Here is a 23987-nt window from a genome sequence, read left to right as displayed (position 1 = left end):
TCCATCTTGTTCATGTTCGACTCCTTGATGCGTCGAGTGACAATGTTTTTCACGCAAGTCCACTCATCAAATAGCATGGTTTCGTCAATCAAACTGAGAGCGGGGATTCTGGAGTAGAAGTGTTCGAGATAGCTCTTAATGTCTGTCCACTCTGGGATGTCTCTCAGTAGGGTCACTCAAGTCACTCAAGTTTTTCTGAGTTCTCCAATGAGCAGCTCCAATTTTGAAGGTAATCCATTGATGCTGAATAAAAGTTTATCACTGCATAAAAGAAGTCATCCGCTCACGTCACCAGCTTCAACCAGGGCATCCAACTGCCTTTTAATGTCAGAGGGTATGAAAGATTCCACCAGCGTGACCTGCAAGACTTTTCTCAGGTCATGAATGTGCAAAGCTACTTCTGTGGCTGATGTGTGGTCTTGCTCAACTATCTCCAGTGCATGGTTAAAAGTGGCTCTTTGCTAGAGTGCGAAGCCAATCCAAAGTTTAGTGCAAGAATCGCTGAAAATGTCTCTTAGAAACTTTGGGCATTTTTCTTGAGCAAGAAAGTATGCACGCAGACCACTGAAAATGTGTAGTATTCTTTCAAGAGATGGACCAAGAAAGAGGAAATGTGTGTTGCCATGCTGCAGTAATTTCTGATAGTCCAGCTGCACAAAAGCGAGTACGTTGCATATGACAGCTTCAGATTTGGTGTAGGCAGAAGAAAATTTCGGATCATACAATTTCTTGATCAATTTCGCAGTGCAGTCAGCCGACCGAAAACTATGTCCGTGCATAACAGAATGATAAGCAAAAAGTCCTTCACTTGTGTTCACCTTGTCAGATTAGGAACTTTGCTTCACAAAAAAATTGCTAACACTTGGTGTGGCACACTTTTAGCAGCATCTACATGCTTTTTTGTATGAACATGCTGCGCGATGTCGGTGCGGCCTCCATGGGCGTTGGAAAAGTGAGCTCCACAAATCTCACACCTCACTTTACTAGGCTCTGTCTGTGACTCCTTTTTTAGAAATGTAAACATGTACGCTTCCTTGACATTTTTCCAGCCGCAATTTCATCTGTGTGCTCTTTAAAACTGACTCTTCAATCAGTTCACTAACTGGACGTCTATTGATAGGGGACTGTGATTGGATAGTTTAATCCAATCATGTACTTCAAATAACACGTGTGATTTTATTGGTTTTACAAGCCCTATCCTTGGCTACCTTTGATTAGAATACTCAACGTGATTGAGAAAGCCACAGAGAAATTTTAGGAGAGGGGAAATACGGTACAAAACATGATTATTTCAGAATAATTCGGAACACTAGAAAAAGTGTTTAAATATGGGACTGTCCCGGGAAAAACGGATGTCTGGCCACCCTAATTATATGTGTTAACTACGAGATTATTGTGATAAACACGCTTCTTCTCCTTGCCTGTGCAAAGTTACATTAAATCTTTCAACTCGCATGATATGCATGAGGATCCCAGAAAATTACTTTTTACGCAGGAAAAACGTAATCCACAGAATTTCATCTGCCTAAAAAGTTCAATTTTTTTTATGGAAGAATAAATAAAAGAGCTTAACAAAAATATAAGCTGCACATTTATACTTTTAACCCTTTTGGAATGTCTTGCCCCATAGACTTTTATTGTTAGTGCATTACTGTAGATGGGATTTTTGTTTGTTTTTACAAACTGAGGGACAAGTCAAAATTATTTCCTGTCGATAGAGCTTAATTGTAATGAATGGCTAACAGCTCTTTTAACACTAAAGGAGTCTATATGGATGTCTAATTGTGTAGTTTAGTGTTTTGTGCCCAGTGTCTCCAGGACTTTTTGCCCTTTTTACTTTGTTCAAATCAGCTTGCTGAAGCTCTACCATAGCTCCATCCTATCTACCATACAACCTACCACACTCAACCGGTCAGTCACCCTGATTAGTTATGAAGTATGATTTATTTTAAACTGTACAGTGTCCCCAAATTAACATGAAAATACCTTTCCAATACACACACTGCTGAATCTACCTGTCTGTGGTGTTTACTCCTAAAACTAGGGCAGAGAGGCAGAGAAAAATACACTGATGATGGATGTGTAAAGTCTATTCAAATAAGTTTTATTTCAGACAGATTAGAGTTAGGTTCGATTAATTGTTCCAAGTAACACACATTTTGGAGTAATTGCTCTTCTGATTAATTATTTACACCTTCCAAATTAAAACAAGCTTTACACTTTACTGAAATTGAATTGGCCCCAACTATGATCTATAGTGACAGACTGGGCAATGCTTTCTGAGTTCTGTTGCATTGAAGTAATATATATTTCCAATAGTACCTTTTGTGCATATCCAGATTATTAGGTTGATATTATATGTAACTGTATGTGGAATATTTTTTCTCTTCTGAAGCTCAAATGACACATGGGTCTGTGAGTTTAGTGTGACAGAAAGTGGATCGAATTTCAGGTAGTGTTACGATACGTCTTTCTAAAGTGACCTGCTCACTTTATTTTTCCCTTACAAACAAAAAAATCTAATTTAATGTGAATATATTACAATCTGATTGCTATTTAGCAGATTAGTGTAGTTTTATTTCTTTGCTAAAATATTTTATTTATTTATTCTAAAGTAGATAATTTACATAATGATCATAATAAATTTATATTTTTACATTTTTATTTTATGTAATCATATATTTTAATTATAATATTTATATAAAATATCCAATAAATATAATATATTTTCATATATTATTATTATAGAATTCTGTGTAAATGTAATTAATTTATGTATTTATTTATTTTAAAAGAAATCTGTTTTATTTAAACAATATTGATAAAAATATTTAAGTTAAATTTTACAATTTTAATTAATAAATGACTGTATTTTATTTCATAAAAGGTAGTTATATAAATAATATGTTTATATATAAATAACTAACAATATTTCAAATAGTTTAGATTTATAGGAAAACACTACATAATTATATTATTTATATGTTTGTTTATATGTATATTATTATATAGATGTGTTTATATTAATATTATAAAAATTTTATTTATATTATAGTATATATTATAATTTATTATGATATGGTCATTTTAAATCATATTTATTTACTTGCTATTTTAAATACAAACTTTGGCATTACATTTGTAATAATATAGAAATAATATTGCAAATATATGTTTTATATGGTATTTTAAGTTGAATTATAATATATACAGTCTTTGTCATTACGTTTATAATATTATTATAAATATAGTATTTTAAATATTATATAATTTATTATAATTTGGTCATTTTAAATGATATTTATTTACTTGCTCAATTAAATCAATCTTTGGCATTATGTTTATAATATTATTATAAAAAATAATATTGAAAATATGCTAGAGTTATTATATAGTCATTTTAAGTTGAATTTATGATATACAATCTTTGGCATTACATTTATAGTATATTCATTATTTTATTTTGTACAAGGTGTTGATTAGAGGTGACCTTCACCTGCATCTATATTTTAATTTCCCACTCATGGCATAATGTTACTGCAGCTGTACATGCAAATCTGCTTCTATAGTTCATGTATGCATGAGTGTAGCTATTCTGCAACTTGTCACCCTCCTCTCTTTTTCTCACAATGGTTCATTCCATGAACCTGCTTCTTCAGCCCATGTGTGGTGTATTGGTTCACTGTACCTTTAAGAGGAGAGGAGTGGGGGTTTGTATGAATATCAGATGAGCTCTGTTTGTGCCATGCGGACCTACACACACACACACACACACACACACACACGCACACACACATACACCACGCTGGCCAGCCATAGGCTGTTGCAGACTATTTCTTCTATAGACAAGCAGAGAGAGACAGAGGAAGAGAAAGATGAAAATGGATATTACAGAACAGAAGAGGGAAGACAAGGCTGCATAAGACGGCTGAGAAGATAAAAAGAGGGTGGCAGAGCAGACAGCACCAGCCTCGGCAGGTATGTGGCTTTGCACTAATGTTATCATGTGTGGTTTGAGACTGTCCTTTATTTGTCTACACAATTTAATGACTAATCCATTACGAGAGGAGTCACAAATCTGCTCTTGTTTCACTGTGAAAATCTGACTTGTATTGACAATGTGAGGTTTGCTTCAGGGGATGCTTAAGATAAAGGCTGCGTAAAACACTGCACATTTTCTTCCCCCTAACACTGAAGCTCCAGTTTCTATTGCATTGAAACAATCAATAATTACAAGGCAATTTTTATGTTCTAATATTCACAGAACGAGAGACAGACAGGCAGAGAGAGGGAGACAGACGCATTGACACTGTGTGGTGGGCACAGCGTGTCTTGATGCATGGCTGCTGTGGATTTTAATGCACCGTAATGGACTCTTGATGCGTGTGAGCTATATGAAGAGATGCTGTGCTCTGAACTGCTATAAGTGTGTGTATAGTGGACTGATGGGATGTGGTGACTGCCTCTTCATCATTTTATGGACTGCAGAGAGAGTGAGACAGATAAAGTGATCAGAGAGGCTAAAATCTTTCCTTGGCAGACAAACATCATAGAGGTTATGTTGCGAGATTTAAAGGGTCTGGGAATACACAAAATTGAGACTTCTATAATAGATTACAGGACCGAAAGAGACATATGAAGCTGTACAGGTAAATAAAGGCGCCATTAACAGTACAAGTAGATTTCTAGGAAATTTAGAGCGAAACGAGGAGAAATTGGACAAAATAACCCATCCAGATGTAGTGGGGAGAGATCATCATGGGAATATCATACTGGTTAACCCATTCGTTGACAAACACATGATTAGATAAAACCAGAGAGAAAATTATATTGAGGAAAGAAAATGACAAGACGACATGATGACATGAGAGGAGGTTGATTGAAACTAGAATTAATCCGTAGAGAAAGGGATGAACGGATGAAGGGAAAAGACAGGAGAGAAACCAGTGCAGTCGTCCCACCCGACCAATTATAAATTGGCAAAATAATAAAAAAGAATAAAACGCCAAATTGCATAAGTGCCCAAATGATCATGCAGTATATTGCCCTTCATGCCCCTTGCAGTGCCAAACAGATCACAACTGATCATTTTAAATGTCAGTTCAAGGCATAGTTCACCCCAAAATAAAAATTATGTCATTATTTACTCACCCTTATGTTGTTTCAAACCCATATGACCCATATTTTTGGTTGAACAATCCCTTTAATTCCACAAAAATGAAGGAGTTATCCGTACGCATGTTTCTATGGGGTTGCCGACTATGCCATAATTGATGTTTCAAAATGAGATCTCAAAAGATTTGAAATGAATCATAAATATATGCTTTTTTAATTTTTTTATTTACATGATGTCTCTGTCTGGAATGCAGCGACTTTATGTAATATGACTAGGGCAATGTCCAGACTAATTAACACTTTAAACTCTGAGGGTGTTTTTAAAGATTTCCTGTTTCAGTGGCATACCCAAATTTAAAGGCTTGTAACTTGAAAACAAAACAAAACATGGAGGGTCAAGTGTTTGGTATAATTTTAAAGAAACATTTTCAGGGGGGCCTGGGTAGCTCAGCGAGATTGACGCTGACTACCATCCTTGGAGTCGCAAGTTCGAATCCAGGGTGTGCTGAGTGACTCCAGCCAGGTCTCTTAAGCAACCAAATTGGCCCGGTTGCTAGGGAGGGTAGAGTCACATGGGATAAACTCCTTGTGGTCGCGATTAGTGGTTCTCGCTCTCAGTGAGGTAAGTTGTGCGTGGATCGCGGAGAGTAGCCTGAGCCTCCACATGCTGTGAGTCTCCACGGTGTCATGCACAATGAGCCACGTGATAAGATGCGCGGATTGACTGTCTCAGAAGAGTAGGCATCTGAGACTTGTCCTCCGCCACCCGGATTGAGGTGAGTAACCACACCACCACAAGGACCTATTAAGTAGTGGGAATTGGGCATTCCAAATTGGGGAGAAAAGGGGATAAAAAAAAAAAAAAGAAAAATTTTCAAATGTTTTAATAATATAGATTATGATAAATTCTGAGACTCTCTGCCTAAAAATAAATAAATACAAATGAGCCAAAAATGAAATTTCTTACTTGTTTTTCTGATTTGACATTGTATATCTCAGGGTGTAAATAAGGTAGCTTCGAGTAAAATGTTGTTTTGATATGACAAAGCAATCAAAATTTATAGCATTACAAAGATGCAGCATATAAGTAACACCTGTTTACATGTAACGTACAGAATGTCTATATTTTTGTCTGTGAGTAAAACAAATAGGCTTGTTGTTTTCTACTCTTTGAGAGCTTTCCAACGACGTATGACAAATGGCTATTTGATCAGTATGATGCTTTTACAGATTACAATAATATGTGCAGTGCAAAATGATTAATTGATTATCAAAACTAAACACTTCTGATTTGTCTGCTAATTTCAAAGCGCTTGTTCAGATTTGGTCCTGCCTGCATCCATTGTAAAGTTTAGCTTCTAAGCTTTAAAATTATGCCTATTTTGTGTTGGTCAGGACTGTAGTTATTATCTGAGCTTAAAGGGTTAATAAGTTTAAAACATCTGTTTTCAGTTTACTAACATCATCGTTTTCCAAAGTATGCAGTTTCGGAGAGCATTTTTGAAAGTCTGTTTTCAGTGGAAGAAACCGCTGTTCTAGTGTGGATGAGAGGCGTAAATATAACCTAATCTATGCGTTTTCAAATGAAAACACATAAGTGTGGGCGTGGCCTAAAATTACAATAAAGGTGAAGATCATATAAAACATAATCTTTTGAAATATAAGTTCTCCCCAGTCCATCAATATTGACAATGTTGACTTGATATTGTCTTTTTTCTGCTAGATTTTCATTGGAATTACTGTACATCTTTCTGCTACATTATTCAGTAAACTAGTTAATAATACAATTTTGATCACACATTAGGCTAAACATTTTTATGAAATTATTTTTCTGTCTACTCTCTTTTATAATCGAGCTTTGTGCTTCTTTACACATGTAATCTGGGCCATTTCTAGCTATATGCGAGCCACCAGGGGGCCCCGCAAAGCAAGGTTGTTTTTTAAATGTATTTATTATTATTATTATTTTTTTTAAAATCTACTAAATGCTGCGAGTTGTTAATTTGTTTAAAATTTTTTTTTTTTTTTTTTTTTTTGCGTTTCGTGTAGTTAATATATTCCAATTTTAAGTTAGTGTATTAAAATTTGTTTAAGACTGTATTGTGATGTCATTCAGGGGTGGGTCTGGATCCCGGCGGTGGGGTGCTCTACGTTGGATTTCACTTAGGGCCTACCATATGCTCAGAAAGGGCCCTAAATGAAAGGGTACTTCCAATCAGTTCCACATAGTAGGCTATAGAAGATAAATATGCAACTGATTATCCACAGTGTTTTTGCTAAATTAAATTGCATGATTTTTTACACATATCATGGCAGTTCCAAGGTGAAATGTCCACTGTGTGGTGCAAAAAACGAGTTGAATTCTCTCTGAGTTTATGAACTGATAATCTGCCGTTTTATATGTGATTTGTGTAAAAGTGAATAAAAGTCATTGTTGTTGTAGCGCCTCCAGTGTTCATTTCCTGAAAGTGCCATGATACATTGAAGGAGCCACTTAAATATTTTTATTATCTCTGTGCAAACCTACACAATTCACCTTTAAGATATTCTGATATAATGTATACCATAAACATGCCAAAGTGGCAGAGGAAGTTGATGGAAGCCTTGATCAAATTAAATTGCTAATAAGTGTAAGTGTAATATTATACGTTTTATCATCACAAGATTTACAATTGATCCAAAAAAGTTCCATTGTTGCTCAATCTGAGTTTACCATTACTTTCACAGGGAAGCCCATCATAACACGAGACCCGTGACACAACAACTCGACAGCATTTGTAGGTCTCTCTCTGCTCCACGAGGCACAAAGTGTTTTCTTGTTTAATCTGTGCGGTTTGTTGATTGTACATCTCATACCTCTGAGAATCTCACGCCGTCTGATGGTAACGCTTCAGTCATCACAACAGTGTTTGCGTCTCGATGGGATAGTCTGTGTTTTTTGTTTGAGATAAAGAAAATTCTATCTGCATGATGGAACAATGAAGAAAAAAGAAGTGTGTGGATGTGTTTTTCTTTTGTGCTACTGTTACTGTTGGGATGTCATGAACATCTGTCTCTGTCAATGAAGCTTCAAAGGCTGCTGTTGGGAGTAGATTTAGAGACCCAGAAGAGAAAGGTGTGTGTACATACCGATCAGCCACAACATTAAAACCACCTGCCTAATACTGCATAGGTCCCCCTCGTACCGCCAAAACAGCACCAACCCACATCTCAGAATAGCATTCTGAGATGCTGTTCTTCTCACCACAATTGTACAGAGTGGTTATCTGAGTTATTGTAGACTTTGTCTGTTCGAACCAGTCTGGCAATTCTCATGTTGACCTCTCTCATCAACAAGGCATTTCAATTCACAGAACTGCCCCTCACTAAATGTTTTTAGTTTTTGGCACCATTCTGAGTAAATTCTAGATACTGTTGTGTGTGAAAATCCCAGGAGATCAGCAGTTACAGAAATACTCAAACCAGCCCATCTGGCACCAACAATCATGCCACGATCCAAATCACTGAGATCACATTTTTTCCCCATTCTGATGGTTGATGTGAACACTAACTGAGGCTTCTGACCCATATCTGCATGATTTTATACACTGTACTGCTGCCGCACGATGGATGATTGTTGGTGCCAGATGGGATGGATCCATCCATCCATCCATCCATCCATGTGGATCCATCCATACGCTTTCTGATTAGATCACTTAGCCTTGTATTTAAACATGCACACACACGATACCTTTCAAAAAAGTTCGAAGCAGTGTGATTTCAGTTGGTTGACATGCTCGAATTTTGTTGTTGTTAACCGAAGCCCCTCTCTCTCTTTCCCTATTTCTCTCTATATAACACACTTCAGTAGAATCCATAAATACCTATTGTACAGCTTTATGCTTGATTTAATAAACAAACCACACATACAAAATAGACCAGAAACACCGATTGCATACTCTTGATCATTTATAGAGTAGAACAAGCTCTCTGCAGTGTCATTTCAGTGACCGTGTACGTCCTGCTGAAGAAATGGGAATTAGAGATCCGCTCACTACTGAGAGAGGAAGAGGAGGGAGTTGGCTAAGGAGTAAATGAGTGCCAGGAGAGACGGGGTGGAAGAGGCTGATAGGAGAGGAGAGACAGGATCAGTAAATGTGCATCCCTGTAGACTGCATGGATTAGAAAGAAAGGCGCATGTGCACGCAAGACCCATGGTTAGATGGATTGCAGCTATGCATTATAGAATTCGATAATTGATGCTATAACAATAAGATAACAAAATATGCTGCATACACAGCACTTCACATATGTAACACAATAGAATATAATTATTCCCACCAAAATCCAATATATATTTTTCTTCTGGACACTGAATTGGGGCTTGGAAGTTTGAAGGGATTGCAACCGTGTTCACTAGGTAAAATCTGGCTCATGAATAATGAACACTCATTTTACACAATATTTACTCAAAATTCACTAATAATATTTTAAAACAGACAAGGTTAACACTGAATGCCACCTTTTAGTAGTAGAAGATTTTGGTATGGACTAAAGGCTGATTTATACCTGCTGGGCGAACAGGCTTCGTTTAGTTCGCCTAAAAATTATGAAGAAATGCACTAACCTTTTCTACCTGGTCCCATAGAAACACGTCATTATACCTGATTTTTTGCTAAATTATTTTTATGTAGTTCATTGTATGTATCGCATCAGTTTCCTGGTGGAATAAACACTAGAGGCGCTTCAACAACAATGACTTTTATTGCCTTTAACACAAATCACAAGTAAAAGGGCCGACTATTAGTTTACATTTTGCCCTGTTTCACACAAAATACTTGTGACATCAAAAGACTTTCAGTGTAGCGCATTATTTTTCAATGGATTTTAACGTTTGCATCACATAAACAATTACATTTACAAGCTTGTTCGCAGTAGCTCAACTGATACACCGATCAGCCACAACATTAAAACCACCTGCCTGATATCGTGTAGGTCCCCCTTGTGCCGCCAAAACAGCTCTGACCCATCAAGACTCCACAAGACCTTGAAGGTATCCTGTGGTATCTGACACCAAGACGTTAGCAGTAGATCCTTTAAGTCTTTTAAGTTGTGAGGTGGGGCCTCCATGGATCAGACTTGTTTGTCCAGCACATCCCATAGATGCTCAACCGGATTGAGATCTGGGGAATTTGGAGGTGAATTCAACACATTGAACTCTTTGTCATGTTCCTCAAATCATTCCTGAACAATTTTTGCAGTGTGGCAGGGCGCATTATCCTGCTGAAAGAGGCCATTGCCATGAAGGGGTGGACGTGGTCTGCAACAATATTTAGGTAGGTGGTACGTGTCAAAGCAACATCCACATGAATGCTAGGACCCAAGGTTTCCCAGCAGAACATTGCCCAGAGCATCACACAGCCTCCGCCGGCCTGCCTTCTTCCCATAGTGCGTCCTGCTGCCATCTCTTCCCCAGGTAAATGATGCACACGCACACATCCACATGATCTAAAAGAAAACGTGATTCATCAGACCAGGCCACCTTCTTTCTTTTGCGGTGGTGGACTGGGGTCAGCATGGGCACTCTGACTGGTCTGTGGCTACACAGCAAGCTGCGATGCACTGTGTGTTCTGACACCTTTCTATCATGGCCAGTTTTTCAGCTATTTGTGCTAAAGTAGCCCTTCTGTGGGATCAGACCAGACGGGCTAGCCTTCGATCCCCATTTGCATCAGTGAGACTTGGGTGCCCTGTCGCCGGTTCACTGGTTGTCCTTCCTTGGACTACTTTTGGTAGGTACTAACCACTGCATACCAGGAACACCCCACAAGACCTGACGTTTTGGAGATGCTCTGACCCAGTCGTCTAGCCATCACAATTTGGCCCTTGTCAAAGTCGCTCAGATCCTTATGCTTGCCCATTTTTCCTGCTTCCAACACATGAAATTCAAGAACTGACTGTTCACTTGCTACCTAATATATCCCACCCCTTGACAGGTGCCATTGTAACTATATAATCAATGTTATTCACTTCACCTGTCAGTGGTTTTAATATTGTGGCTGATCAGTGTTGAGTTGCACTTGCGATGCAAAGGATCAGGGTATGAGTTCTAATGAGCATGTAAATAGACACGAATGTGTCATAGAAGAATCACAAAATGACGTAGTTTCTTTAGCAATTGCGTTTTTCATCTTACATTTGCTTTTAATGACACTATCGCTTATGTTTAAGGTTTAGGGTTCTGTTGATTTAAAACACGATAGATAGTTCATCTTAAAAATCTCATCTGTTTGGGAAAACATTTCACTAGTTTTTAGTGCCAATCACTTGACATTTCAGAACTGCCGCGATACGTGTAAGGAGACACATAATATAATTTTGCATACATTTTGCCACAGTGGTGATTTATTACGAAATCAGGCTTGATGTTTTTGCTAAGGTGTACATTTCTTAACCTAGGAGGGTGTTATGATTAGTTAAAACCAATCATGAGTGTGGTCTGGACGTGATGTTCTTTGCTTATTTTTGTCGCTGACCTAATTTTAAAACAATTTAGTGTAAACACAGGTTTCGTTTGCCAATGGTGCTTTAGTTCGTTCAGGGGGAAAAAGTTTGGCTTCTTCCATTGTATAAATCAGGTTTAAGGAAGAACAAGCAAGTCTGTTGATCTGCCAGTGTTGATCTCAAATAATAAAATGTTAGAACATTAATAGGCCTGGCCTATTAAATCAGTCTATTATTACTCATGATGACGCTGAATAATGAGACAAGCTTCTTAGTTTCCTTCTAAATTTGGACTAGAATTCTTGCCATGTTGCTCAGACAGTGATTTATCTTCATTTATATGTTCATCCCTCTGTCCTTCCACCCATCCATCCATGTTTAAATCCACCGATTTGATAGTCATGGCTGCGTGGAACACAGTACTGTGAGAATGTAGATATTAAAATGACTGTTTTATCTCTGCCAGAAGTTAGTATCCTCTATTTCCTACAGGGATGTCTTGACACTTGTGTTACCACATCTCCCTTTACCACGCTAACAAATCTCAGAGCACCTTTTCTGTATAAAACGAATTCTTCCCAACCATCTTTATACCTGCGTCCCCAGAGATTCAAACCCACAGTGTGCTGTTACTGCTGAATGCTTCAAAAGATAAAATCTCACGCTGTTGGAGTAGCAGTAAAATATGAACTGATGAGATGTCAAGTAGGAGGACGGTGTTTACAATATTTCAGTTCTGTTGTGTATCTATCCATCTTTATTACTCCTCTACAAAGTGTGTAATTTGTAAGCTAGATTTTATATATTTCCTTCATCACATTGCTAGGGTATTGTGGATGATTGGCATGGCATTGCTTTGTAGTTGCTAAGGTATTTTGAGTTGTTGCTAATGTGTTTTGAAAGTTTGTAAATGTGTTGCTATGTGATTACTGTTTTTTTTTTCATGCATTACATTGTGATTGCTAAGCTGTTCTGAATGGTTATTGGGGTGTTGCTATGCGGTTGCTAGGGTGTTCTGGGAGTTTGCTAGGTGGTTGCTTACTGTCCCAAGTCAAAAGAGCCCACCCCCATGTCTCTATGATATTCTAGTCTATCCACTTTTTTCTGAAAGAGCCAGTTTTACTCCAACTAACACTTAAAATGGTTGTTGTTCTCTGAATCGCTTTTTTCCGGTCATTTTTACATTGCTTCTAATAAAGACCGGAACCAGACATCAGTCCAGCAGCAATCAGAATCATCATGGGGCTGCCTAGCAGTTGGTTCAGGAAAAGTGGATTTTCGTTTTATTGTCTGCATGGCGAAAATCGTAAGACTTATTGTTTAGAAAAGTAGTAGCTTGGCTCTCCTCAACAAGCCACTTGATTTTATGTGAGTTATCATGTCCGAACACAAACATGAGTGAAGGGTGATGCACTGACTTTTAATAATTAGGTTTAGGGGTTTGTTCAAATCCCTAAACCTAAATATGAGCAATAGTAATGGATGCTTGCCTTAGCAAACCCTACTAAATATTCTTGATGAAATTCTTGAGTAAGTGTGGAAAAGAACGGTCATCTATTTGTATTACACAAGTGTTGTTCTACTTCTTTCTGAATATTTTTGTTTTGTTCCGACAATTATCTGACACGACAGTCACTCCACCCGCGAGGCTTTGCATTCTAGTCAGTAAAGACAGCACAGTGACTCTCTCACTCACTCACTCTCTCTTGCTCTCTCATTACTGTTGGATTATGGATTTTCATATCAGGGCAGAGTTTCCTTTGAAGGCATCTGCAGCCACGGTGCTGTACAGTAAGTGGGCTGCATGCCTTTCTCTCTCTATTTGTTTTTCGGTCATTTTTCTGAAGTCTCTGGCTGTTTAATGGCTCTAGAGCTGCACAGGTATTTTTAAACGCAGTGAACTCTCGCGCATATACCTCAAACACACAATTCGTGTGTAAATCCTCCACATCTCTTCATGCTCTGATCTCATAATGTGGGCATTCAAATCCTCCCATTCAGACTTGTCATGATGTAGGGCAGCTGTCCCCTTTCTCTGTTTTTGCATCTCTTCTTCTCCATCTGAAGTATAGTTGTATGTATCTTAGTGACAATTAGTGAAATATATGATTGTTTTTGAGTGAGCAATGTTTAGATGAGTTGAAATGGCATTGGAATTCTTCAAGTTTCAAAGGAAAATCCCAGGTTCAGTGCAAGCGACAGCATTTGTGGCATAATATTGATTACCACAAAATATTATCTCAACTTGTCCCTCCTTTTCTTTAAAAAATGAAAAAATCTAGGTAACAGTGAGGCACTTACAATGAAAGTGAATGGGTCCAATCTGTAAACGTTAAAATACTCAATAATGTTTCAAAAGTGTAGTCACAAGACGTAAAATATATGCACGTGATAAAATCGCTTACTGTCCTTTTCTGTGCAGTTCTATCCAACTTTACAGTTTTGTTGCCATGACAACGTAACACCGTAAATGCTAAAACGACTGCAAAAATGGCAAATTAAATGACTTAAGGTGGGGTAGGTGGGGTGGGGTGGACTAATAGGGTTCAAAACAGTGTTACTATGAATGCAAACTGTAATACAGTGAAAAAGACACTCTATTAGCATAACATAAATATATATAAATAAATAAAAATGTCCAACATTCTTTTGAATGTCCTTGTACTAAAATAAAATATTTGAAGCTATGAGTGTACCTTCATTTACTATTACTATTATTTTGAATGGCCATGGAAAATGAAGCAATGTGATAACAATTTTACCTGGTCGCAAAAAGTAGTCCCTTAATTTACCTGATGAACTTTCACCTTTTGCTGACCCTTTATGCTTTGCAAAGCTAATGTGTGCTTCTAAATCACTTGCACCTTTATTAGCAACTGACACATAAGTGCCAGCTTTACATGTCATACATTCTGCTTCCCACGGATCTCGACCTGGACAAAAGCATGGAAAGTTTTTGTGCAAATCTTCTGTAAATTTGCACTTTCATTTGGGCATTGTTTCCACTCAGCTGTCATTTGCTGCTGCTGTCAAGCAACTGTTTGATGCTGAACACAACAGGCTTCACTCGTGCGCGGAGAGACTGACAGGCAGGAATTCGGCCAATAGTTGCTGCAAGCCTCTAATAATCGACCAATTGGTGTGCGAGAAGGCGGGACTTACAAAGAGGGGTTAAAGCAATGCAAATATGAGCACACACAATGAAGTATTAGACCAGATGCTCATCATAATGCAACTAAAGCCGAATCCTGGACATTTTCGCAAATTTAGAAATCCCGGCCGGACATTTTTTACGGTCCGAAAAAGAGTACATGTCCGGGAAAAAGAGGACGTATGGTCACCCTACTTAAGGCCCAGATATACTTAATACAAAATCGAAGAATCAACGGCTATGATGTCATTTAAAACAAAATCTGACTAAAAAGAAGGTGTTTTTGCATTTGTTTCGGCAGTTCGGAACAGCTCACCTGGGCGAACTTTTAGGAAATCTTCTAACCGGCTGCTAAACACCGCCTTGCTGCCATTGGTCCACGTCATCAGTAGGTGTGACCTGAAGCTCCACTTACCACTTTTTTTTATGTTTTTCAGTCAATGACAACCAAAATGTACTGGAAATAAAGAAACGTACAATTCGCTCCGTGCTCGTTCATGTCCTCGGTACACGCATGCACATAGGATCAGCAGCTCACTAATCAGACTCCTCTGTAAACCTTGGCAAACTTCGACAGTTCGTGGACCGGGTTTTTTGGTTCTTTTTGAGTCTGACATGACTGAAGAGCTGACTTTCGATTCTGCCTGTAGGTTTGATTCCTTCATTTTGAACAGGTTCTTTGGTTCAATAACTGGTCTAGTAACTCGAAAGATCCGCCTGCCAGTATTAGTAACATCATCGAGTAAAAATGCCTAGGCTACTTAAGTCTCAAGTCCTACATTTGCAAATATTTGATAATTCAAAAATAACATAGAAACAAACTTTATATGTTTTATTCGGCTACTGCCATAAACGTCTCAGCACATAGCAAGTCCTCGGCAAACTTCGACAGTCCGACCGGCTCAATCATTTTTTTGAGTCGGACAGTTCGATGTGCTGCATAGCCAGTATTTACTTCAGCTGTGAGTCTTGTGTCATCAACCCGGAACTAAAGTTCGATTCAGTTCGATGTTGTGAACCGGCTCGACCGGTTACTTGCTGAAAATCGGCTCCAAAGAACAATTTGTTCAAGGATCGGACATCACTACCACAGCGATGTGACGGGTGTCTGAATGTTCGCAAACAGTATACCGTTGCTCGGCTGTTTAGAACTTCTTTTTACCCCTGAACGAAGAAGAACTTCTCTGGAAGTATATCTGGCCTTTAAACAAGCTCAAATGATTCACAAATTCTAATAGAAGAATTAAAATAAGTGCTTTTATAAAATAATAAGCTTCGCATTTCTGCCTTTAAACGCTCCAAAAATTGGCCCCATTCACTTCCATTATAAGTGCCGCAATTTCTGCTTTTTTTTATTGAATTTTATTTTATATCAGGCTCAGCATTATCCCACAAACTCTGTCAATTGAGCTTAACCTGTATTGTACCCAGAATATTCCTTGAAATGCACCAAGAACATCCTAAAACCTTAACGTAAATTTCTCCTAATATATGTTTTTTAATGTTTGCTTTGTGTACCACTTGCTTTCTTGCCTGGTAAACTGGTAAAATTCACCCTTCCATGATGCTGTCTGCAACACTCGTCACGTGGAGGTCAAAATAGTGCTGGGCGCATGTGTTGAGCGGAGTACTGATGCCCCGATGCAAATCATGTGAAAATGGCGAACTTTCATTACTCTGATTAGATAGATAGACATAGGTGGATAGATGGATGGATGTCCTCTTCCTGTCTAAGTTGCCAGAATAAGCTGACCACACTTTATGCTGATAGTCAAAAATCTGGCTGCACAAGGTAACTCGAGGCATTTGTTCATAGAGCTATTTTTCTTTCATTAATATGACATGGCAGGGAGTCCATGCTGTTCTTATTCACCTGAAACTGTATACAATAATGACAGTGTACATTGTACATTTGTTTTTAGCTAGGTTTGGTGTTCTGGACATGTTGCAGAGCTTTTCACACAACATTTGTGACTCCATGTGTTGGTCTAGAAGTGTGCATATGCATGCTGATGGTTTAACATGCATGTTTACAGAAGAAAGAGGCGTAGATGCCACAACTAGCTATTATGATCTGTGTTTCCACTGCTGTTCGATGACATGGGGTCAGTACACTGTAGCACGTTTTACTGCTGATATAGCATGCAAAACAGGATGGTTATTAATTTTAAACACCCCCTCTGACTGTCTGCAGTATGCCTCAGTAGGGGACTGACCCTTGAAAGAGCTACACTAGTGTCAAATCTTAAGCTTTGACCGTTAAAAGCCTCCAGCGGGCAGTCTGTCACAAGGTCAAAGGTTAAACAGCATCTTGCCTCCACTGAGACACCAGAAATAAAAGAGAGAACGAGAGGGGGATGTTAATTAAAATGTAGTGGTGTGGGGTCTGATTTTGTGATTCATTTAAATCCACTGGTGTGAATTCGCAGGCAACTGATGATTTTTGTGATAGGGGTTTTTCTCGTGGCAAAATTCATTAAAATTCAGAAATTGCTGCGATTGATTTAATGCTCATGCTTATAATTAGACAGTTTCCTCATTATTTTCCCAAAGCAACATGGCTGTTAGTCATTTAGTGTGTGTGTGTAATAAGTTGTGTGCTAGATAACAAGCAGAATTAGTTCAAGCTTGTTTTTATTTCACCCTGCTTTCTGAATTTGTATGTGTGTTGATGTTCTGCTTTTTTCTCTACTAATAAGATAGGATCTAATCATACTTTCACCTTCCAAGAGATTACTCATATGCTCGGAGATATCAGCCTCAAGATTTGACGGTTTGTTAGTTTCTTGTATGACCTGATCACTTCAGTATAATAATATCTTTTAATAGTGGTTTTTGCCAAGGTAATCATTACTGTTACAACTGCTGCTCATCCTTAAGGTTAGGGATTTACACAAACCCTATGATTAATAGTACACTTTGGGGCACTATTTGTGAGGTGTGCTATTACTTTTCTAAGCAATATGGTGGACAAATGTGCAAAAACATTCACACAGGTCATTTAATTTGACTTTGTTTTCCATTTGTTCAAGATGTTTCCCTATTCATTCAAGAGATTTCTTCAGCTCACTATTTTCTTATGGGATTGTGGGAAATCCCAAGTAGTCAGGTTTGGTTACACGCTGTAACATGACATTCACAAGCAGAGGTGTTTGTGAGGGTGTGAAGACACTGGGGTGCAGATGTTGTAACAGCATTTTAAGTAGCTGTCAAACACTGTTGAGTTTATCACGTTTTCCCCAAATTGCTGTCAGGTTCATTATCTAGTTTTAGAGGGTTTCTAAATTATTGTACTACTTCCTTCCTTTGTTCTTTCCTTAAATTTGATTTCTTTATCCCTTCATTCCTTCCTTCTATCCTTTTTTGCTTTCTTAATTCCTTCCTTTCTTTGTTCCTTTTTGCCTTTATTATTTTTTTATTCCTTTCTTTCTTTCTTTCTTTCTTCCTTTGTTTTTGCTTGCTTTATTCCATGTTGCTTTCTTTATCCCTTCCTTCCTCCCTTCCTTCTTTCTTTCCTTTCTTCCTTTCTTCCTTCCTTCATCCTTCTTTTTTCTTTCTTCCTCCCTCCCATAATTTTTTGCTTCTTTCCTTCCTTCCTTCCTTCCTTGCTTTGTTTCTCCCTTCCTCCACTTTGTGCTTTCTTCATCCCTACCTTCCATCCTCCCTCCCTTTTCTGCTTCCTTCCTTCTTTCCTTCCATCTCTGCTTTTTTCTCTCTTCCTTTTTTGCTTCTCTCCCTTCCTTACCTACTTCCTTTTTTGCTTTCTTTATCCTTCTGTCTTCCCTTCCTCTTTTTCTTTTTGCTTCCTTCCTTCCTTTTTTGCTTTCTTTACCCCTTTCTTTGTTTTTTGCTTCCATCCTTCCTTCTATCCTCCCTCCTTTTTCTGTTTCCTTCCTTCTTTTCTTCCATGTCTGCTTTTTTTCTCCCTTTCTTTTTTGTTTCTCTCCCTTCCTTCCCTACTTCCTTCCTTTTTGCTTTCTTTATCCTTCCTCTTTTTCTTTTTCTTTTTGCTTCCTTTCTTCCTTCCTTTTTGCTTTCTTTATCCTTCCTCTTTTTCTTTTTCTTTTTGCTTCCTTTCTTCCTTCCTTTTTTGCTTTCTTTACCCCTTCCTCCCTTCTTTTCTTTTCTTCCTTCCTTCCTTCCTTCCTTGCTTTCTTTCTTTCTTTTAAATCCTTCTTCCCTTCCTTTTTCATTCCTTTCTTCCTTCCTTCTCTGCTTCCTTTCTTCTTCCTTTATTCCACCCTTTGTTTTTTGCTTCTTTCTTTCCTTCCTTCCTTTTTTGCTATCTTTACTCTTTTCTTTGTTCCTCCCTTTCTTCCTTGCTTTCTTTTTCCGAATTATCTAGCTTCCTTCCGATCTTTCCTTCCTTCTTTCCTTTTGCTTTTTCATCCCTATCTTCCATCCTACCTTCCTTTTTTGCTTCCTTCCTTCATTCCTTCCTACCTTCTGTTTCCTTTTCCTCCCCTCCTTTTTTGCTTTTTATCCTTCATCCCTTCCTTTTTTATTTTTTTCTTCCTTCCTCCCTTTTTGCTTTCTTTATCCATACCTCCCATCATTCTGCTTTCTTTCTTTCTTTCTTTCTTTCTTTCTTTCTTTCTTCGTTCTTTCTCCCTTCCTGTTTTGCTTTCTTCCTTCCCTTTCTTTTTTGCTTTCTTTAACCCTTCTTTTCTTCCTTCCATTTTTCTTTCTTTCTACCTTCCTTCCTTTTTTATTTTTAATCCTTCCTTCATCCCTTCCTTTTTCCTTCCATCTCTGCTTTCTATCTCACTTCCTTTCTTCCTCCCATCTTTTTTTTGCTTCCTTCCTTTTTGCTTTCTTCATCCTTCTTTGCTTTCTATCTTCCCTCCTTCCTTTCTCCTTTCTTTTTTCTTCTTTCCGTTTAATTTTAATGACTGGGATAGTAAGAGAGGAGACAGAAAATGATAGAAGAGGAGGATAATGTGAAATGACATGAGTTGGACTCAACTTATGTGTTTGCCTACCTAACATCATCACCCAATGTGTCAGGCATGTGGGTAGTTGACATTTCAAGCAGTGACAGCAGAGATTTTCTTTCTATCCCATGTCACTGTTTGTCCACCCTAGAGCTAACAGTGTGTGTAGAGTGTCATGAGGATGTTTAATTGCGAGGTCACTATCTCCATTCAGGATGGCCTTCTGATGTTGTGATGCACCGCTGGACACGCCCTCCAGACGGTCAAGGATGGCAGGGCATTTCTCATTATGCTTTTAGATTACAACCATGTCTCAAATCAAATCAAATCAAATCACTTTATTGATATGTCTGACATAGGTTTGGAAATAAATCAAATAATGAATCTGTCATACATAATATCGACTTCTTCATCCTTTCATCTGGCCATTCATCCAGTTGTGTATATAGTAGATTTGCTTATCTTAACCTTTTCCTTTTTACAGAAAATAATTTTCATTTGATTGTGATATTTTCCTTGCATGGTGACTAGATTTTTTATTTCATTACAGTCACCCTATTAATCAGTCTTAATCAATATATTGCAATTCCATTACTCGCAATATCACATCGTAATACAGATATCAATGGATATTGATTTATGTGTGCATTCGTATAATTTCCTTCTGTTCAATTAATGAACAAATTAAATTAGCGATTTTTCAGGTATTTGCTTGAATTGCTTTAATTTAACTTTTAATCATGATCCAATTGTGATATGAGTTGTGCCATATGTTTTGCAATGTTAATTGTATCATTAATTAGTTGTCGATGGCTTTTATATATGTGGATTGTAATAATTTGTTAAATTAACGAATAATTAATTTCTCACGCTTTTATAGCAGTTTTGCGATCCAGATATAATACTGTGATTTATAGCAACCTATTGAATCATGCCATATTTATTGCAATGTGTATTGTGTCGTAATTTAATTGGTGATACCCAGCCCTTGTTTTTAACCATTTAGCAGTTCAATATAAATGTTTATGTGATGCATTCTCTCTTCTCTGCTCTTTCACCTGTTCAGAACTCGTGTGCAAACAACTTTTATAATCTCTGATCCTGACACTAAATGCAGGATCATTAATCTCTCACCCACTTTACTGACTCCCCTCTGGCTAGAATTCCCAGAATCCCTCAACACTTACGGCTGATCGTTCATACCTGCTCAGAGGAGCCGAGGTCGACACCTGTCATGGCAGACTAGCTTTATGTGTCTGTCTGAGGAGTGTTAAAATTGGGAGGTATATCAATCAATGGTCCATCACACAAAAACACTCATATGTGGACATTACATTTGTGCCCACTTTAGCTGAAGTGTATTTATCATGGTTAATAAGGTTTAGATGATTACAAGATGTCTGCACAGGGACTGCTCTTATCAAAGAACTGGTTAACCAAGAACTGCAGAGCCTCAATCACTGCTGATTAGTCCTTGAGAGTTCTGTTAGTTGCTGGTTGATTATTGGAATGATTTTGTTACTCTGCTATCCAAATGGTCTGAAGGGAGGTTACTGATTGGCCATCTAGATGTAATTTGAGGATTTGATTTCGTATCTCTCTTGGTAGCTTCTTTATAGCATCATGCACCAATGCACTTTTCTATCTCTTTGCTCTGTCTTTGATTTTCAATCCAAACAATGTACACTTCTAAAACTTGTAAATGTACCCAAAGTGTGAATTTTTCAAGCTTTTCCCTGTAACCCAAAGGTTGCTGTGTTTGACTTGGGAATTTAGCTAGCAATGGCAGACTATTTGAAAACAGTCATTATTTTAATGTTGATTTCCAGGCCTGGAAAAGTCATGGTAATTAATAAAATCTTGAAAAGCCATGGGCATTTCTAAAAAATAAAATAAAATGAAAAATAAAAAAACTCATGCTCCACTCTAAAATGTAAAATATAAAAATCCTTATCTAATACACATGTACATCTGGAAAGTCATGGAAAGGTCATGGAAATCCATTAGTCAAACAGTGAGGGAACCATATTACAGACAGTATGCAAAAAATGTGATTCAGCCTAATAGTCTTTATCCAACATAACCAAATATCTAGCTTGACCTTTGCTCTCTGTTCTTTCACCCCACTGGTTTGTGCCAGAGAAGAAGAGAAACAGAAATAGAGGAGGGATAGAAGATAAACGGGAGAGATAAAGTGCTTGTGATGTTGCGTGGGGATGATGCAGAATATCAGCGCCGGTATCACACTCTGGGCAGCTCCACCCGCCGCCTTTCGAACCCCGACCTGGAGGCCTACGCTAAGCTCCACAAGGGCGGCGACGTGGAGCACCAGCGAAACAAAAACCCTCCACAGCACGCTGCCACGCTGGTCAACACTAACTGCGCACGACAGCAGGTAATGTGGGTTTTAATCTGTTGATCTGTTCTTTGTATGTATTTAAATGCATGGAATATGTTAAGCAGAGCGGGAAAGCGTGGCATGCATTGTATTTTTGCAGTGGTTGTGTTTGTGTGGAGTTCTTGGCAAGCACATATGCTCCCAATATGTTGAGCCTTGGTGCTCATTTGGGAAATGCAGGTTCGAATCCAACCTGTTTTGTGTCCCAATCGCACTAGCTAGCATAGAGTTTATGTTCTAAAAACATTTTCCATATATTTTTGTTGTAAGAATGTTGCATTTGTCCTGTTTTCTTAATGTGAGTAGAATGTTGTTGAAAGTTATAGCATAACATATATTCCTAAAAACAGCTTAATTTGTATTAACAACTAAACATTCGAATAGTGAGGCTATGCACATTATTAAAAATTAGGAACAATTATTGGCTTAAATAAGAACTATAAAAAATGCACACATTTACAAGGATCTTAATGTAGAACATTGTTAGAACTTCGATATCAGCTTAAAAAAATCAAATGTTTATGGGACATTAAAATCATTGTTACACTTAAATGTTTTCTCCTTACATTGTATGAGGTCAAATACTAATTATATCGAATGGACGTTGCATTGAAATCACAACCCATTTTACGTCTGTAACGTTACATATTTCTGAATGAAACGGAATATTCAGTGTGAAAAGTTTCTATTTAATTGATCAGGAATGAAGTTGATCATGAAAAGTGGTCTTTATATGTTGGGCAGTTGGAGGGGAGGATTTGAAAAATAAGAGAGATTGGTGATGTCGGATGAAAAGGAAAGTAGTTGCAAAGATGGAGCATGTCATTTCATTTTGACAAAAGATTGCAAAAACAAAACAAAAAAATTTCTTTGGAAAAATGTTCGCTGACCAGGAATGTGTTATAAGAAAGTAAATAGGTTCAATTTTGATTTCATGTTGAAAACATTATTTTAAGATTGTTCCTAACATTTACACAGCATTTGCATAACATGAGTTTTCTCTACTATTTGTCAGTAGAAACTGCAGATAGTAATATCAGGATGTCTAAATACTGACAAGGCCTTTGATTAGTGTTTTCTGCCTGCCATGTATTTTTCATTTTCTCCTTTTCTATGTTGTTTTCCACTCACCTTTCCTGTCTGTCATCCTTCCTCCCGTCTCAAATTATCTCTCTCCTTCCCTTCATCCTCCTCCTCATTGCAGTCAATACTTTATTTAATTCTTTTTTCTTTTATTTTAGAATTTATATTTGCTGTTATTCTCTTCCACATTTTCACATTATTTACCAACACACTGAGTCCCATTCACTAAACGTGCATATTATTTTGACGTAAAACCTGTGTACAGACATGTTGATGCAGAAATCATAATTAATTAACAAGTTTGCGCTTAAAAGTATTCTAAATTAAGGGGGGAAAAAATTAGAACCAACTGAAACTATATGTATGGAAAAATGACAGACTCCCTAAAGGAATTTTTCCGGGTTCAGTACAAGTTCATTTTAATCGACAGCATTTTTGACATAATGTTGATAACTGCAAAACCTAATTTAGACTTGGCCCTCCTTTTCATTTAAAAAAAGTAAAAACGAGGGGCTGGGTAACTTAGTGAGTATTGACGCTGACTACCACCCCTGGATTTCATGAGTTCGAATCCAGGGCGTGCTGAGTGACTCCAGCCAGGTCTCCTGAGCAACTAAATTTGCCCGGTCACATGGGGTATCCTCCTCGTGGTCGCTATAATGTGGTTTGCTCTCAGTGGGGCGCCTGGTGAGTTATGCGTGGATGGCATGGAGAATAGTGTGAAGCCTCCACACACACATAAAGCGCTTCACGGTAAAGCGCTCAACAAGTCACGTGATAAGTTGCGCAAATTGACGGTCTCAGACGTGGAGGCAACTGAGAT

General features: G+C 37.8%; 1 protein-coding gene across 3 annotated transcripts in view; it reads left to right on the top strand.

The window, feature by feature from the left end:
* Positions 1-3796: 3796 nt before the first annotated feature.
* LOC127431536 (SRC kinase signaling inhibitor 1-like) overlaps positions 3797-23987 on the top strand; it is a 77023-nt gene continuing 56832 nt past the window's right edge. Inside the window, exons 1-3 of one of the 3 annotated variants that reach the window (XM_051681987.1) lie at positions 3797-3978; positions 20845-20966; positions 21829-22078. In XM_051681987.1, the coding sequence (XP_051537947.1) occupies positions 21887-22078 (192 nt within the window). In that variant the 5' untranslated portion in view covers positions 3797-3978; positions 20845-20966; positions 21829-21886. Of the gene's footprint in view, positions 3979-20844; positions 20967-21823; positions 22079-23987 lie in introns of all 3 variants that reach the window. The other 2 variants (XM_051681986.1, XM_051681985.1) reach the window with 2 other exon arrangements.

Source organism: Myxocyprinus asiaticus, chromosome 41 (assembly GCF_019703515.2).
Source record: "Myxocyprinus asiaticus isolate MX2 ecotype Aquarium Trade chromosome 41, UBuf_Myxa_2, whole genome shotgun sequence".
Classification (NCBI taxonomy): Eukaryota; Metazoa; Chordata; class Actinopteri; order Cypriniformes; family Catostomidae; genus Myxocyprinus; species Myxocyprinus asiaticus.
The sequence above is the reverse complement of the archived record's forward strand: the minus strand, read 5'-3'. Positions and strand labels throughout refer to the sequence as shown.